We start from the raw sequence: 17,832 nt of genomic DNA, 5'->3' as shown, positions 1-17,832 counted from the left end.
GCTGATCATTTCCACTAGTTTCCACCAGTTTCCCAGAAAACTGAGAGGTGAATTAAGGCAGGGGACATTCTCACAAAGTTGTACACTAGGCTGTGGGTCCACACTGGCTTAAAACAGCCCAGGCCAGCACCTAGGGAGCCTCCTCAGAAATGAAGACAGTGTTAGCCAATCCTCTCAGGCAGTTTGTATTTCCAATACACCAAACTATATTGGAATAATACCAATATAGCCAGATGGGACGTGCCTGGGCTTGTCTGGCCCTTGCTGCTTGACCAAAAGGCGGCAACTGCAGTGTTTTCACCTCAGAGACACCTCTGGCTCAGCTGGATGCTGCAGCTGGGTGCTAGAGACACCTCCAGACATGCAGAGCTCCGGTTTACCTCTGGTGGAGAAGCTTCAAGGCGGTGGTGGTGAAGGAAAAGGAGTTGGGTTCTACTGGAGGGTTTCGATCCAGAGCTTTATTCCTGGCCCACAGGCCTCTGGATCCAGCAACAGCTCCCACAGAACGCCCTAACCATGTGGTTGCTGTTCCTTTTAACCCTGGGAGAGGGGGAGGGAAGGGGTAGGGATCCCACCAACCAGGTGCAGGGCAGGCAGGTCTGAGGTGAAAGGGACCCCTGGGTGGGCCAATGGCCCCCAGGGATGCAGAGCATCTTTTGAACTCTGCCAATCACTCAATGCCCTTCTGGAATGCCAGGACTGACAGACAGCACCCAGCAGGGGTCAGGGTGGGAGGAGCGGTGATTGGCACCTGGGGAAGGACTGGGATACCTGAGGCAAGCTGTTACATCACACTGCAACAAGGGTGGGTGGGAGTGCTGATCTGCTGGAGGGCAGGAAGGCTCTGCAGAGGGATCTGGACAGGCTGGATCATGGACCAAGGCCAGTGCTGTGAGGTCCAACAAGGCCCAGTGCTGGGTCCTGCCCTTGGGTCACAGCAACCCCAGGCAGTGCCACAGGCTGGGGCAGAGTGGCTGCAAAGCTGCCCACAGGAAAAGGACCTGGGGGTGCTGGTGACAGCAGCTGAACATGAGCCAGGGTGTGCCCAGGTGGCCAAGAAGGCCAATGGCATCCTGGCCTGTACCTGCAACAGTGTGGCCAGCAGGAGCAGGGCAGGGATTTAGCACTGGTGAGGCCACACCTTGAGTACTGTGTCTAGTTTTGGCTCCCTCATGAGAAGGAAAGTGCTGAGAAGAAGGAGTGTGTCCACAGAAGGGCAACAAAGCTGTTGAAGGGTCTGGAGCACTAGTCCTGAAAAGAGTGATTGAGGGAATTGGGGCTGCTTAGACTGGAGAAAAGGAATCTTTGGAGGACATTATTACTCTCTACAACTACCTGAAAGGAGATTGTAGCCAGATGGGGATCAGCTTCTTCTTCCAAATAATAGAATAAGAGAGGAGGTACTCAGGTTGCTCCAGGGAAGATTTAGATTGGATATTATGAAAAATTTCTTCACAGAAAGGGTTGTCAAGTATGGACTAGTCTGCACAGGAAGTGTTTGAGTCACTTGCCCTGGAGGTTTTTAAAAGATATGCAGACATAGTACTGAGGGACATGTTTTAGTGGTGGGCTTGGCAGTGTTATGCCTTGATCCTCTTAAATGTCTTTCCCAATATAGATTCTATGATTCTACGCCTTTCTGGAGGTGTGCTTGACATCACCGGGGAGTACAGCAGGGAGAGAAAGATACAGTGACGTGTTCTGCTATTTATGTCAATGCACAGTATGCATGGAGGGAAAAAACAAGTTTCATTTAGATCCTTGAATTGCCTATTTTTCTCTGCCTAGGATAAATACTCATAACTGTGTCAAAAAAGCTGAGAAGGAGAGTTTGAAAAGGCAGTGGATTTTAAAAAAGCAGTAGCTTTGGATCAAACATCAAGTATCCTGAGGTGTATATATCTGCTTTCAGCCAAGAGTCTTCACATAAAATATGTTAAATCTGGAAAGTTTGCAATTTGGGGTGTGTGTTACTCTCTGTTTACAAAGAAAGTACACAAAATTCTCTCTCTTTGAATACAGTAGGGACAAGCAACAGGAGGCAGTCTCTTTGTTCAGAAAATCAAATCAGTTTTAAGCCAGCATTCTGTCCAAAATTAGAACTTTCTCTCTTAGTCTGGATCTTTTCCAAGACCATCCATGCTGCTGGTACTTCCTTGGCTGGTTCTGGCTGTTTTTGACTGCATTTTTGTAAGATTCAAGTCACACTCACACATATGCACCCTTATGATCTGGTCTCAACCAGTCATCTGTGTTTGCAGAATGTCCCAAAGAAAGCTTTTTGACTGATACAGATCAGGCTTTCCTTAGAACCTTGCTGGTCTGGGACTCAGATAGCAGTCTCTACTGTTTCTTCTCTTGCTAAACAAAAAATGTATCTGAAAATTTTCTTAGTGAGATTTATATGAGAGTCTACTAGCCAGCTATACTGAGGCTAGGGAACTACCAATATGTCAAATTATGAGCCCTGATAGCTACCAACATCTTTTAGCATAGAAGTGTTGTATTTGTTAAAAGAAAACAAATTTACATATGCAGGAGTTCAGCTGTCTCGTTGGGTATTGAGAAGATGAATATGAACTGTATTCAAGTATGTGTGTAACGAGGAGCATTCTTACAGACTTAAGTGCTACAGTATTGTGGATAGGACTTGATTAAGTTCCCTTTGAATATTAATTAAATTAGATAAAAATTTGATTCTTAAAACCACTACACAACAAGGTTAAATGCATCTTACCTTAGGTACTTTAAAATTAATTTTGTTTCACATATTTGAGTGTCATCTTTTACGTCTAAACCTTCCTGACTCCTTCTGTGAAATGAAATGTCTGCTCAGTATAACATTAATATATACTGACATGCTTGAAGCAGTATGAAGTATATAATAAGCATTCAGCATTGTTCTGAAAAATTACTCCAGCTGATGATACACAAACCAGAAGGTATAACAATGCGACCCCCCTGCCAAAATTGCTCTTAGCAGCAATAGCTATTAGCTGAGATTCAAAACCACTCAGATTTAGTAAATTCTTGGCTGCTTGTAAGTGTGGCATATCCCTAGGAATATGCCCAGTCTAGGAATCAAATAGGAGAGTTAGTTAATTCATCACTGGGAAAGCAGCATGAATAAGCTGGTGTGTTGGTCCTAAAGCCAGCCGAAATAATGTAACTGAAGAGTAAACATTGTCTCAGAAAAACGCTGTCTGAGCTCAAGCTTTTCTAGGATTCCCTTTCAGCAAATGGATGGCAGTAATTGTCTTAGACTCCAAATCTATTCTCCCTGTTCCTGTGATTCATGCTCAGAGAAAGCAGACGCACACATGACTTTCTCTGCTGCCTGTGTAAGGAGAATCTTCCTAGTGAACACCCAACTTATCTGGATAAAATTTTGTAGCAAATACACCAACTTATTGTCCACAAAATATTTCAGTATAATGCAAATCTAAGTCATACATTACACTATGGATACTAAGAGATACTGATGTTTCTATTCAGTGCCCAGAAACATCTAAAAGGACAATTTACATTATTTTTTTTCAGAATAGATTCCAAAATGCAGTCTGAAGCTTTTCTGAATTAAAAACCTTTCTGACTGCAGAAATTTTCACTGAAGCCAGTACAGCTTTGCAGGAGAGAAACAGGTTGGTTTGACGCAACTTTTTTGGATAGAAGTTACTCAGAAAGAGATTTTCAATTGTAGCTACTCCTGACCTTATAAAAACTTCAGCTGTTCTCTAAGACTTGAAAGCTGTGATGGTTACATGTACAGCACTGTGTTCCTTTGACTTTTCCTCTTCCTTTAAAATGTAAACCCATGACAGATCCTTCTATTTGTTTATCTTTCACAGCACAGAGCCATGCACATTTCTTGTCCTATACAAATGATTAATAATGTCATGACTTTTTAGCCACTGACTATGAAGAAAGACTTTGCTTCTTACCCTCTGCTTCATAATTTGGAGTCTCCCACCCCCATCCATGACACACAGGCCTGTCATTCTCTTTCACTGTCATTTCCTTCTATTTTATCTAAGTGTTTCAGGGTTTTCCCCAGGAAATTCTTTTCTATTCATTTTTAGTGCTTTTAAGGGAGCAAACAAGATGAAAGCTTAAGGGAAAAAAAAGTTGTCTTTCTTGACATTGTAAATATAGCTGATGTTTCCCTTTTTGTAATTATGTGGGATGCAATCTGAGAACTATTAAGGTAAACAGCAAAAATACTTAGTTTTACAGCACAAGGAGTACGTTTCTAAACCACCTAAAGAGCAACACAAAATCAGAGAAACAGAATAAGGGATTTTGGTGGACATATAAAACCTAATTGCTCCTTTCCAAAGCAAGCAATACAAAACAATTAATAGTTTGTAATAGTAATACCTTTAAATCCTGGAATATAACTTCATTGCCTTTTTTATGGTATAAATCAGGAGTAAGAATTTAATGTTGAGTTTTTCTTACATGAGGGGCTGTTAATGATAGTCCGGTAAAAGAGATAAGGGTAGTTTCCTTTTCTCTAGCTACTTTTGTGCAATAAGCAGATGGTAAAATGTCTCTCCACATGTTTTACTGGCACCAACAGCCTTGTGCAGACAGTTTACTGTACATTGTCTTCCAAAATCCCCATCTGATAAAGCAACAGCATGGTGAAAAATAAGATAATCCTGTGGTAATCAGGAATTCCTTCACCTTCACTTAAGATCTTCCTAAAGTATGGTAATTAATCTAACAAGTGGGGAAAATTGAGATATAGGAATTCCCCTTGTTACCATGGAGACAACCAGTTGTCTGACTGACAAAGGAAAATAATAACTTCAGCATCTGAAGAGAAGAGTATTTATGGAGTTGGAGAATCACAGGATAAGTGAGGTTGGAAGGGACCTCTGGAGATCATGTAGGTTTGAGAGCAGGGATGTTTGATTTCTTGATTTTTTGCCTGTTTCTTTTAATTTATTTTCTAATTTTTACTCTGCTACTTATATACAGTTACAACTTGTGGTTTCAGTTGTCCACTTAACACAGCACTGTCTGAATTTTCAAAAATCATGTGAAAAAGGTAAACAGAAGAACAGAAGTCCATGAAAGGAGACCTGCACTGTCATATGGCTTCTGCTAGTTGGCACAACATGCATATGAAACATATTTTTCAGTCAGAATGCTGTTTTTCTTTACTGGCCAGGTTCCCTGGCTGCCTGAAGCCTCTGGGAAGGGCACTATGTGTTTTCCTCTTCTGAAAAGAAAGAAACTTTTTTGCACTTGCAAAGCCAAGGCCTGTGATAGAAGATGCTGTTTTATCATTGCTGATAGACAACAGTTTGTGAAGACTCTATTCAGAAAAGAGGTCTTTAATTTCAGCTAAAATATAGTAAACTTTAACCATGATGAAAACCTTCACTAATTTCTAGGAATTCCATTATTTGGCCAAAACAAATTGTTCTTCATGGAAGACAGAACCTACTTGGGGAAAATATTATTTAAAAAATTTAGTTTTCTGCTGAAGACCAGTTTAGCCAGAAAATATTTTTAGTCTGTTGGCTGAGGCTAAATGTTGTGAATTTCTAGAACCTAACTGAAAATTAAGTCATGTCCTTTAAAAGTAAAGATAGAATTGATGACCCTTATGTATCCTTTTCGTAATGCCCCAAGGCACTCCTAATAAATGTTTGCTTGCAAATCACTGTTGAAACTTTTGTTATTCAAATAAATATCTGAAGTATATGTTTGAATGCCCAACATTAATAATAAAAATGACCACCTATAATAATACAACTATAGTAATAATACCTCATAATATATAGTTTTGAAAATATTCTATTATTATATAGCCATTATATAAATTTCCTCCATTACTATATATTTATATATAGTAATGGAGGAAATTAGTATTAGTATTAGTATTAGTATTACATAATAATAGACTAATATTCAATAATATTATATTTTATACAGTATAAAATAATATATTATAATAATAATAGTTATTGTCGTTGTTGTTGTTGTAGAACACACCAAACTGTGTGGATGGTCCATTTATTTCCTTACAAATCCCTATAATGAAGCAGATCAACACAGATTTACAAAAGTTAACATTGTTGTGTGATGTGTCCACCATCCATGTGACCTTGTGAATGACTGATGTGCTCTAACAAATCTCCATTGCATTCTTTCTCAGGATGTTGCACTTGCCTCATTGAACTTTTGCAGCAAAAGTATTCTATCTAGCTCCTGTGTCATCCTTGCATGACATCAGTTCTTTCAAATCCCTTATTAACACATACCTAAGTAATTTCCCATTTGAATTTGTCTAAGAATTTTGTGCTACTCAGCTAAAAATCACTTAATTTTGCACCTGTCCCTTCCTCAGTTTAAATAATGTGCACATATTTCTCCTTCCTGCTATTGTTCTCCCACATAGGAAAAAAAGATCCACAGTGGACATCTTGTAAAGGAAATTACATTAATGTATATTGCAAAACTGCATTTATAATAAATGATATAGCATGGAGGAATCAATGTGCCTTGGTGTCCATTTGCCTCTTAATTGGAAAGGAATGACTATATTGAACAGCTGCTTATTCTCAGGGAAACCACATTCCCTCCAATCACATAAAACAGAGAAATACTTTAAAGAGTACACGTTCCAAAAACTTTGTTTTTAAAGTGTTAGTAGAAAGGTATTGGAATGGTTAAGCTTTTTCATTGTGGAGTCTAAAGCATCTCTAGTCAACTCTGTAGCAAATGTGAAGGAGAACATCAGTACCTCTGTGGACAAACTGCAGGTTCCATATGACACCAGCCTTCATAGTTGTGCATCCTAAATATGTTGGAAAAGTAAAATTTTCATACTACTATATAAGACCTTGGAGAGAGCATTAAGACCACAATTCCTTCAGTTATTAAACTTTTGTAGCTAAGGTGATGTATGAAGGTCTATTTTTAGTTCTGCTGCCGAGACAAGGTGCAAGAACAGGGAACTCTGACTTTCTGATTTTGCATTTAGTGAAGACTAGTTTCAGTTTTGTTCGCTGGAATATGTCTGTACAGCATGTGAGCATTTTTCAGACATTTCAGGAGTTTTCCAAGGTACAATATTGCTCATGTAATATTTGACTCCTGGCTGCTGAGAACCATGGGCATCAAATTTGAGGCCGCCGTACAAAGCAGTATGACATGTATTCAGAATAGAAAACCCCATCATGTTTACTACATATGATGGGATTTTAAAAATTTTTTATTTAGCATTTAGTAATGCATATACTGTGAGTCAAGAGAAGTAAATATATTTAACCACTAAATTCTTCTAATTGTTCTTTTACGGGTAGAGATGGATGGATGAAAGTCACTATAAACTCTGGAGCATCTTTAAAAACATAATTTCTAGCATTATTCTATATCTTCATTACTGCTTGAAACTATTCAAAAAATGTAATCACTTTGCTAGAATAACAGTTTATTAAGTTCTTTAGAGTAAACATCTCATTCTCTAACTGATGGCATATTTTTATTTTATCAGTGTCACAGTAAGACAAATTTTGATTTTGTGAACAAAAGCTTTTACACAAGAATGTGCTTCCCCAATGTTCTGTCTTCTGATAGCTGAAACTAAGGTTGTAGCCCTGTGAAGTTGCAAAAGCAGTAGTGGGGTTTAAGCAGACCATCTTCTGAGTACTTACAAGTTTTGTAGCTACTAGATGCCTGTTCTATCAGCAAATGCAGTACATAATTCAGCAGGTATACAATACAAACCAAAAGTCATATTTATGTGCAAAGTATCCAAAACATCCATATTTTTGTACAGGTGTTGAACAGAGAGAAGAGAAGAATCATGTTGGAAATACCTCTTGTGCACTTGTGCTAGGCACCCAAAGCCATTCACTCACTCCCCTCTGCAAACTGCCCAGAGGAGAGAAAATTTAATGAAGGGTTCATGGGTTAAGATAAGGAGTGGGAAAAATCCCCCACCAAATACCATCACAGGCAAAACAGGCTCAACTAAGATATATTAATTATATTTATTACTAAACAAAACTAGAACTGGACAATGAGAAGTAAAATAAACCCTTAAAAACACCTTCCCCTCACCCCTCCCTCCTTCCCAGCTCTACCTCTCACAGGGAGACAGGGAATGGGGGTTGTGGTCAGTTCATGACCTGTGGCTTCTCCCACTGCTCAGGGAGAAGAGTCCTCCCCCTGCTGCACTGTGGGCTCCCCTCCCATGGAGACAGATCTCCATGAACTTCTCCAGTGTGAGTCCATCCCACAGGCAGCAGTCCTCCCCAGACTGCTGCAGCATGGGTCTCTCTTCCAGGGGTGCAGTCCTCCAAGGACAGGCTGCTCCAGCCTGGGAGCAGGGCCCCTCTCTCCTTGGGTCTCCCATGGGGTCACAGCCTCCTCCAGGCATCCACCTGCTCCAGCACGGGCTCCTCCATGGCTGCAGGTGGATCTCTGCATTCCCCATGGATCTCCACGGGCTGCAGGAGCAGGGCTGTCTCACCACGGGCTGCAGGGGAATCTTGGCATTTGGAACATCTCCTGCCCCTCCTCCTTCACTGACCTCGGGGTCCACAGGGTTGTTCTTCTCACATGGTCTCACTCTGCTCTTCTCTGGCCACAATTACAACTGCACAGTAATTTTTGTTTTGATTTCTTCTTAAATCTGTTGTCACAGAGGTGTTACCACCATTTCTGATTGGCTCAGGCTTGCATTGGCTCAGGCTTGGCCAGCAGCATGTCCATCTTTGGAGCCACCAGGGATTAGCTCTGCCAGACATGGTGGAAGCTTCTGGCAGCTTCTCACAGAAGCCACCTCTGTGGCCCACCTGCTACCAAAAACCAGGCCATTCAAACTCAATGCATCCCCTAAAATGTGGCAAGTAATTGGATTTAGGTGAACCATGCTTACTGGCTCAATGACAATCCTGCAGTTGTGTTTCTAACACATCAGAAATATTAACTACATTCCTCCTTACATACAAAGTATGTTAAGAATTAGCTTCATTTTTATGTCATGCAATAGACACAGTAAATTTTAAGTAACTATTGCCCAGATGAAACATTGTTTCCTAATTGATTGAGAGTTGTTTTTTTGGGTTTTTGTTGTGTTTTTTGTATGTTTGTTTGTTAGTTCTTTTTTGTTTGATCTGTTTTTTGGGGGATTTTTTGGTTGTTTTTGCTTTTATTTTGGGGGATGGCAGGGGGGGGGTGTGTGTTTTGTTTTGTTTTGTTTTTTTCACTGTATAAATAGATTTTGCTCTGTAGACTATCCAGTATAACTAGCACTTGCTCTCTGGGTCCCCAGCTGAAAATAGTTTCTCTTGTGTAGATACAGTTTGCCCTAACTGATCATTCTGTAGATGACATACAGGATTTTGAGATACAGCTTTTTTCATTGCCTGAAAAGTTCTTGCTTTGTGTTACTTTCATTGTCTTGCCTTCTGTGGTTGCTGGTTCAGCACGATGATGATATCTGTGTTGCCAGGCCTGATTCCAGATGTAAATGCTTTGTGTCACTGTGAGCTGATCTCCCATTAGTTCATTTACCATATTTCAAAAAGCACGTGCAATTACCTGGTCCCATGAAACAGCAAAATACCATTCTGTGGATTTGCCCAGGTTTTGTCCATGCTGCTGAAATTTATAGCTTACAACCACAGTGTAAAGCTTATGCAGACAAAAGGATGTTCTATGCCAGATGAGCAGTGTCACATTCATCATTAAGGAGAGGAAGGGCACATGGCACCAGCTGGCTTCATTGGAGTTTGCAAGCAGAACAATTTTTTCCTCAGAAAGCCCTTTGGCTTTACTAATTTTCAAACATGTGAATCCAGCAGTAAACTTAATTACAGTCTTGCCTTAGCTTTGCAGAAAAAGACATAAATGTGTCCAGACTTAGCAAGACACCTTTACCACTGTCAGAATGGTGAAATCAGAGTCTCAGTTTAGTCTGTATGTGTAAAGGAACAAGAAACAATAAAGAATGGCTGCAGCTACAAGCAGCAGCAGCTGCAGTTGTGAAATGCATGAAGAAAGATCCCTCTAGAGCAAACTCTTTGCTTCTTCTCTTACCTGGCAGAGCAGGAGGCATGTGCTGAGCAATAATACTGCCCCCACAGAGAGAGGCAAATCTGTGTGCACAGATAAAGATCAATACAGGGAGAACTGCTTCCTTGAAGGCCAGGGCATTCCAAAATAACCTTGCCAATGATGAGGCATGAATCTTAAAAATACAAATGCAGCATTTTTTGACTAACACAACAAGGAAAATAAGTTAGATTTGACCAGGCCAAAATTAGGTTTGTGCAATAAATTGCAAATCTGCTGTGAATTTTTCTATGCTTCTGGACAGAATTTGTCTCTATTACCCAAAAAGGCAGTTTTAAGAAATGTCTGATATTCTCAGTTTTATACTTTCATTTGTTCCCTTAAGGTCATTTAGAGAAACAGGAAGCATTTTCATGTATTAAGTTTCTGCTTATTGTTTAAAAAGTAGCATTTGCTGAGCTGGCCTTTTAAACACATTTACAGGGTCTAAAGACTGGGTGCTTGGTGTTGGAATCCAGAGAAAAATTCTCTTACGGAAGTAATCAGAGCTGAAATGAATCAAAGTGACACGCAGCAATTTACACCAGTGGGCCTGACTTTTATATTTTCTTGAGTTTCTACATAAGTCCAAATGCTTCATGTATCTCAATGAAGTAATCCAAGATACTGTAAAAAAAATCAGTTCTACTTCAAAACAATTATGTTTTATGGAAGTTTTCAGATTAATTATCAAGATTTCAGGATCTTTGGATTTACAGGGCATGCAGGAAAAAATACAAGATCACACTGCTTCCCATCATCCTTACACACATATATTTCTGGCACAAGAAAGGGCTTGTGAAGCAAACCACCCTGGTTAAGTACACTTAGAGTGATTTGACTGTGACTTGACTGCCAAGAGCTATTAATTAATTTCACAGGAGGAAGTCACCAAGATACCATATAGCTGCCAGCCAAAACTGCCAACTTTAAGGAAGGCATCCAGTCTGAGGTGCCTCATTTCTCTTACCTTGTTCAATTTTCTGACCTTTTCCAGGCAGCATGGAAAATCCATGTGAAACAGAATCTGAAATTCTGTCCCTAAATTTCCAGGGATGATCTCTCTAAAATAGAGGCAAATATCAACATTTTGATTTTAAGTACATATTTATCCATACAATACATGGAATAATCCCTTCATATGAATGTTACTTCTTAGATCCTTGGTGTTTCTGGCTGGAAGCTAAGGAATCAGGATGAATAAATTATCTCAGGTATTCCTAAGTTACAGATTTCAGTTCTCGCATGATTTTTTGGTTATGGTCACAACATCATTTTGAGAATACACGGATACTTGCACACAGAATCAGAGAGAGATGGCAGTCTCTCATGCTATTCATGGGAAATTTTCTAAGGTATTGCATAGTAGACCTGATTCAAGTACAGCATTACAGCAATTTTTAATGTGTTTCCTTTTAAATATATATATATATATATATATATATATATATATATATATATATATATATATATAGGAAGCATACTGGGCTATTTAATTAGGTACCATGGGTGTTGACAGAAATGGGAAACATTCTTGGCATAAATAAAGACCACATGATTTGTTATTACCCTTTGTAATTTCTTCTATTTGCCCTGATTCACACGAGGAATTGTCACTGCATCCAGGATAGGAAAACAGCTCTGATGAAGTAAACACAGTCTTGCACTTTTCTTCTGCCATGGAGAAGCAGGTCTTGTTTCCTCTCCCCAACACCCTTTTTTCTTGGGTCTTCTTTCTGAGTGTGCAAGTGTAAGAATAGAAATACTAAGAAATTAAACAGAAGAACAGAACAGTATGACTCTAAGTTGCTGCTCCCAGGCTGCCTGCATAAATGTCTAAACTAGTTACAGGAGCAGTCTTGCTCAAAACACACACTAATGGCCCAACTCACTATTTATAGAAATGACCTTGAATATTTGAAAGACAAAAACCACGTGTAGCTAACAGGAAGACTTTCAGCTTTTAAGCATGTAGGTGAACAAAGAATTACAGCAATATTCATGATAATTGGCAAATTGAACACAGTTTTAGACCTCTTGCTAAATTATAGGGCAGGAATAGGACCAATGGAGGAACAAAATCACACCTGGCTTTATATGTGAGCACGAGAGAAAAGAGACACACTGACTGGGACTGGAGCAAACATATGACTGCTCAGATTGGGAGAGAAAGCAACTTGTTGTTTGGACATCAAAACCTGAGTGAGGGAGAAGAGACGGCACAGCCAGACCACTATTACTTATAAGCCTTATAACATACTCTCATACAGGAACCATCAGAGCCATACTGGGATATTGCTTCTTATTGCTGCTCTTTTGGCAGTGTGAAATGTCTTTTCTTGATCTGGACAGTTCTAAATACGTCATCAGGATTTGGAAAAAGCTCATCAGACAAATATCACACTCCAACCCCTAGGACTTCAAGGAAAAAAACGTGGCTAACTATGTAAGTATTCCATTAGATGACTGGCTTGGGAAGTATTGACTTGGTTCAGGAAGTTGTACATATACTCTGACCCTAAGGAAAAGATATTTTAAAACAATAGTGTAAATATAAAAAGAACATGAATGAAGTATATGGGACTTCAAATTGTGTACTGTTTTTTTGTAGAGATTCACCTGTAGCAGACGGTGATTGATCACATTTACCCAATAAGTAAGAAATAGTCTGTGGGCAGAATAGAATGGTAAGTTACTTAAAATCACCTGTCAGTGCAAGAACTGCACTGACAGGTGCTCTCTGGAGATCACAGGATAGTTTTAGGCATCCCAGCTTAGGGAGAAAACAGTAATAGCAAGTTACCATTTCAAGTCCTAATTTGGAGTGGTTCTCAGTCTATACTTAAAGCACTCACAGTCATTTTAGGAGCAGACAAGTAGAGGAGCTACCTGCAATCACGTGCAAAGCAAGTGAGTTAACTGAAAATACATGTTTCCTAAAGGGAATAAAAAGTGAAAGAACAAGGTTGATTTCACTGGTAAAAAAGGCAGCTACATGTACATGGCTACAGCTGCACAGGCAAAGCTTTTAATTTCCTTTCTCTGATGATGTTTCATGCTATTCTCTGCTGATATGTAATGGGGGGTGGAACAAGGGGATGTCCAGAAATCTTTGCCATAGTAAGTTACTCTATAGTTCAGTGAATAGTTTATAAAAACAAACAAAAAAATTCAACCCAAAACAGAGGTGTCACTTAGATAGTTACGAACACATGTAAAAATGGGAAAAATCTAAAACTGTCTTTGGTAATGTAAATATTACAATGGCACCACACTTTCTGCATCACATTCTTCATGGTAGAATACTACTTTGTCTGGAAATGTACCGAAGATAAAGATACATGACAATTCAAGGGAGAAATGCCTTGCAGTCCAACCCGTTGAGCCCGTGCAAAGGTACATGTGGTGTAAAGTCTCAGGCCTGAAATTTGACATGCTGATGTTTTCATATGTGTGACTGTTCATAAAGAGTTGCATTAGGGTAACAGACGCTGCAGGTTCTTTCCTGAATTCAAGCACATGCTTTTCTTAGCATTTTAGTGAGAAATGTTTCAAAGCTTTTATTTGCTAATGCTTACAAATATTAAACCCTTCCAAAGGGTAGTAAAAGTGCAGCAGAGCAAATTTTGTGGTCTGAATTTCCCCTAAAAGTACCTAACCACTATGGCAATTCTGTAGATGTATCATCCTTTCTCCATCACAGTTCTCTTTTTCTGTCATTCTGATATGAGAACTGATAAAGCTTCAAACATAAAGAAGAAGTTCTCAACAATGTCTCTGCCTTTTATTTCTCCTTTTTATTCCTCCCTTCCCTTTACCCCTCCCCAAGTGATGGCATTGTAGAGAAGGAGGATGAGAAGTTTCCCAAACTATTTTGCATAAGTTTAGGCATAAACTTAGGACTTTTTAAATTATGGTAAGTGAATTTCTGAACTGATTCTCTTTCCTTTTCTGACAAGTTATGTTGGACTCTCTGTCTCCAGTTCTGCAGCACATGGTGGCTGAAAGGACTACAGGACCACTCTTTCTAACAATTAAGTCAGCAACAAAAAAACCACCATTATTAAAATCTTTATTTTATATTATTAAAATCTTGCCATCCAGAGCAAGATTCATTTACTGTCATAAAGCTGAAAGAAGTGTTAGACAATTTGCAAGTACTTATGGATGGAATAATTGCAAAGGAGTTGTTACTTGGTGTGCTGGTTTGGACTGAGGTAGAGTTAATTCTCATTTCAGTGGCTGGCATGGGGCTGTGTTTGGAATTGTGCTGAGCACAGGGTTGGTAATACAGAGATGTTTTTGTTATTGGCTGAGCAGGGCTTGCACAGAGCCAAGGCCTTTTCTGCTTTTGGTGCAGCCACACTGGGGAGGGGACTGGGGGTGCTTAGCAGGCTGGGAGGAGACAGAGCCAGGACAGGTGACCCAAACTGACCAAAGGGATATTCCAGACCACGTGGCACCAAATTCAGTTTATAAGTGGGGACAAGAAGAAGGAGTGGGGGCACAACTGGAGGGATAGCATTTGCCTTCCGCAGTAACCATTTTTCATGATAAGGCCCTGCTCTCCTAGAGAACTGCCATGGCATTGCATGCTCATGGGAAGCAGTGAGTGGATTCCTTGGTTTGTTTTGCTTGTGTGCACAGCCTTTGCTTTCCCTATTAAACTGCCTTTTTCTCAGCCCATGAGTTCTCCAGCTTTCATCCTTCCAATTATCTCCCCAGTCTCTCTGGTAAGCGAGTGAGTGAGCAGCTCTATGGGGCTTGGCTGCTGGCCAGGGTTAAATCATGGGAATTCTCACTCAGCTGTGTCAAGCATTACTATTCAGTTATCTTTTCCAATATTCTTTCCTAAACTTTTCCATCAAGATTTGTGCTGCCAAGTCTCCTGCTGCAAGACATGTCCCGTACTTAAAGTAAATGTGATAATTTGCTAGCCTGAATTGCCTAGCAGTCACATGACTTGTGATTTTATATTTCATTTTGATGTTGCAGTTTCTGCTGGATATAGGTGAGGCCCTAATCTCTCTTCAAGCAGCTCACAGGTCAGCAGGAGTGAGACTCCACAAACTTCCCTCAACTGCATAGACATTGAAAGCAAGGACTAGCTTACCACTTAGGAAAGTGGACACCAAAAGTTCAACGCACATTCTATCTAGAATACAAACCTTGAAAAAAGCACCTTCATGTAAACTAAGATGGCAATTTCTTTTCTGGGCCAGGTGCTGAAGTGGATACAGGGGCTGACTGCTGTGAGTATACATCCCTGTACGCTGGAAGGTATATGATGGAATTAGCCAAACTAGCTATCAACATGACTATTTGTAGAGCACATGGTTGTCATATGATTTGGGAATTTGCACTGCTATATTTTGGTAGAAAAGGGGCAACAGAGAGGCTAGGTTTGAGTCCAGAACCTTAATTGTAACTAATAACCCTGATATCTCAAGTCAGCATTGGGGCCAGGATAGGTAATCACCAGTCTCAGAATCAAAGAGACTAAAAAGAGAACCTCTTCTGTACAATTGTGTAGTAAGACAGCTACATCATGGTGTCCTGGGAATATGAAATCTTCACTTGTTTCTCACAAGACAGGATAGTCAATAGGTCATCCAGGTGTACAACAGAACAATTCAGTTTGAAATGGACCTCCAAACCCCAGCCAAGAGCAGGTCTAATCAGCTCTTTCTTAGGGGTGTGTTCAGGTTCTAGGTGAGTCTTGAAGACCTCCAATAATAGAGATTTTACATCCTCTTCAGGTAAACTATTTCAGTATTTGATCTCTGTCATGGTAACTTTTATCCCAGTACCTGACCAGAATGTCCCATGTTTCAACTTGTGGCCCTTGTGCCCAATCCTATCATCATGCATTTTTGAGAACAGTCTAGCTCCACAGTCTCATCTGATCAGGATGCAGTAGACAGAAATAAGGTTTTCTCTAAGCCTTATCTTCTTAAGGCTGAGCAAACCCAATTCTCTTAGCCTCTTTTCACCTGCCAAGTGGTGGCAAAAAGGCAGAGTGCCTCAGTCTTCTCCCTGTCATTTGTCATTAGTTCCCCAGTCTCACTGACCAGTAGGGCCACAATCTCCTCAAACCTTTTTTTGCAGCCAATATCCTCAGAAAAGACCTTTCTTGCCATCCTTCACATTCTTTGCTAATTTCGAGTGCAACTAAGCTTTGGTTTTCCTGACTTAATTTATGAATGGACAGGCAATGTCTTTGCATTCTTCCTCGGTAACCTATCCTGCTTCCATCTTCTGTGTGCATCTTTTTTTGTGTTTAAGCTCAGTCAGAAGCTCTGTATTCATTCTGGCCCTGTGCCAGCTTGAGATCATTTCAGTGCTCTGAGAATGGTGCCTCTGAAGATCAACCAGATCACCCCACACATTTTCCCTTCCAGGACAGTTTCCTACAGGAACCTGGAGGTTAAGTCCCTGAACATGCCAAAACCTACTCTTCTGAAGTTTTGGACCTAGATTACTCTCAGGATCATAAACTTCACACTCTTCACTCCACAAGAATCATTGTTACTGCAGCCCTTTACATTATTCAGAAATTGTTGTACATTTATGAGTCACAGGTCCAAGAGAGCATCTTCCCTTACCCGTTCCTCTGTCACATGGGCCAAGATATTACTCTCAGTATATTTCAGAAATCTCCTAGACTGATTTTGTCCAGCTATGCTGTCCTTCCAACAGGGTGACTAAAGCCCAGAGAGGAACCAGAGAGGTCTGTGACTGAGACTTTCTCCAGCTGCTTAAAGAATGCTTCACCAGTGCTTGTGTGTGTGCGCATGTGTATGTGTGCACACACCTTCGTTATCAGGCAGGATGTAGCAGATAACCACTGAAGCATCCCTGTGCTTGTCTGTCCTCTGATCCTTACCCAAAAGCTCACTATTCACTCATCACCAAGGCAAAATCTACACACAGAGCTCATATACAGAGCTCAACCTCTCCTCTTTGCCATCCTTACCCAACCTGTCTTTTCTGCGTCCCTTCACTGCAGCACTATAGACATGAGAGCTATCCTACCACATCACCATAATCCTAACAAGGTCTTAGATCTACAGTCATGTATACACAATCCTCCTGCTTATTCCTTATGCTCACAGATTTGTGTACAACATTCAAGATGGGTCCCAAGTTGCACTGCTTTTATAGGGAAGTGAGAGAGCCTTCCCTGCCATGCTGTTTGCCACATTCAGCTGCACTTTCTCTTGTGCCCTCAGTTCTCTCCATGTTATGGTAATCCTTCCTGGCATACCTCATGTAAAGCCACCCTCACTAGGTTAGAAAGCTTGCTTGCAAAGACCCCCTTTGTTAAGCATATCCCAACCAGCTGTCTCTATGACTGTGGTCACAGAAGCCAAAGGCCTGTCTCTGAAACCAGCCATGCAGCCAAGCTTTGACATACTGTTATGCTTAGTTCACTTAGACCTTTCCCTCTCTCCTGGTCAGGATCTGACAGACATCATCTGTTCTACCTGCTCTTTACCCTCCTCTCAAGTGTAGCCATCTCTAATGAACTCCAGGTTGCTCTCAGCAGCATTACGTGCCCACATGGAAGATCAGCAAAGGGTGGAAATCCAAAGGATAAACAAGCCTGCGAAGCACCTCCTCACATTCCAGACTGGCTGCTGAATTACTGCCTACATCTCCACAGGAAGGAGTCAGTCTCCTTTTACTAACAGGGCTCCTACCCTTCATGCAGACACAAAGTTCAGGCCCAGCTGTTTTGATCCCATACACCTG

General features: G+C 40.5%; 1 protein-coding gene across 5 annotated transcripts in view; it reads right to left on the bottom strand.

Annotated features, from left to right (window-relative positions):
- Nucleotides 1–17,832, bottom strand: part of PTCD2 (pentatricopeptide repeat domain 2) — a 56,072-nt gene that overhangs the window by 18,593 nt on the left and 19,647 nt on the right. For 2 of the 5 annotated variants that reach the window (XM_059874097.1, XM_059874101.1), the window contains exon 10: nt 7,993–11,842. The exons of 1 other annotated variant lie outside the window; for it this stretch is intronic. In XM_059874097.1, the coding sequence (XP_059730080.1) occupies nt 11,570–11,842 (273 nt within the window). In that variant the 3' untranslated portion in view covers nt 7,993–11,569. Of the gene's footprint in view, nt 1–7,992; nt 11,843–17,832 lie in introns of those variants that run through there. 2 more of the 5 variants (XM_059874099.1, XM_059874100.1) reach the window with 2 other exon arrangements.

Source organism: Haemorhous mexicanus, chromosome Z (assembly GCF_027477595.1).
Source record: "Haemorhous mexicanus isolate bHaeMex1 chromosome Z, bHaeMex1.pri, whole genome shotgun sequence".
Classification (NCBI taxonomy): Eukaryota; Metazoa; Chordata; class Aves; order Passeriformes; family Fringillidae; genus Haemorhous; species Haemorhous mexicanus.
The sequence above is the reverse complement of the archived record's forward strand: the minus strand, read 5'-3'. Positions and strand labels throughout refer to the sequence as shown.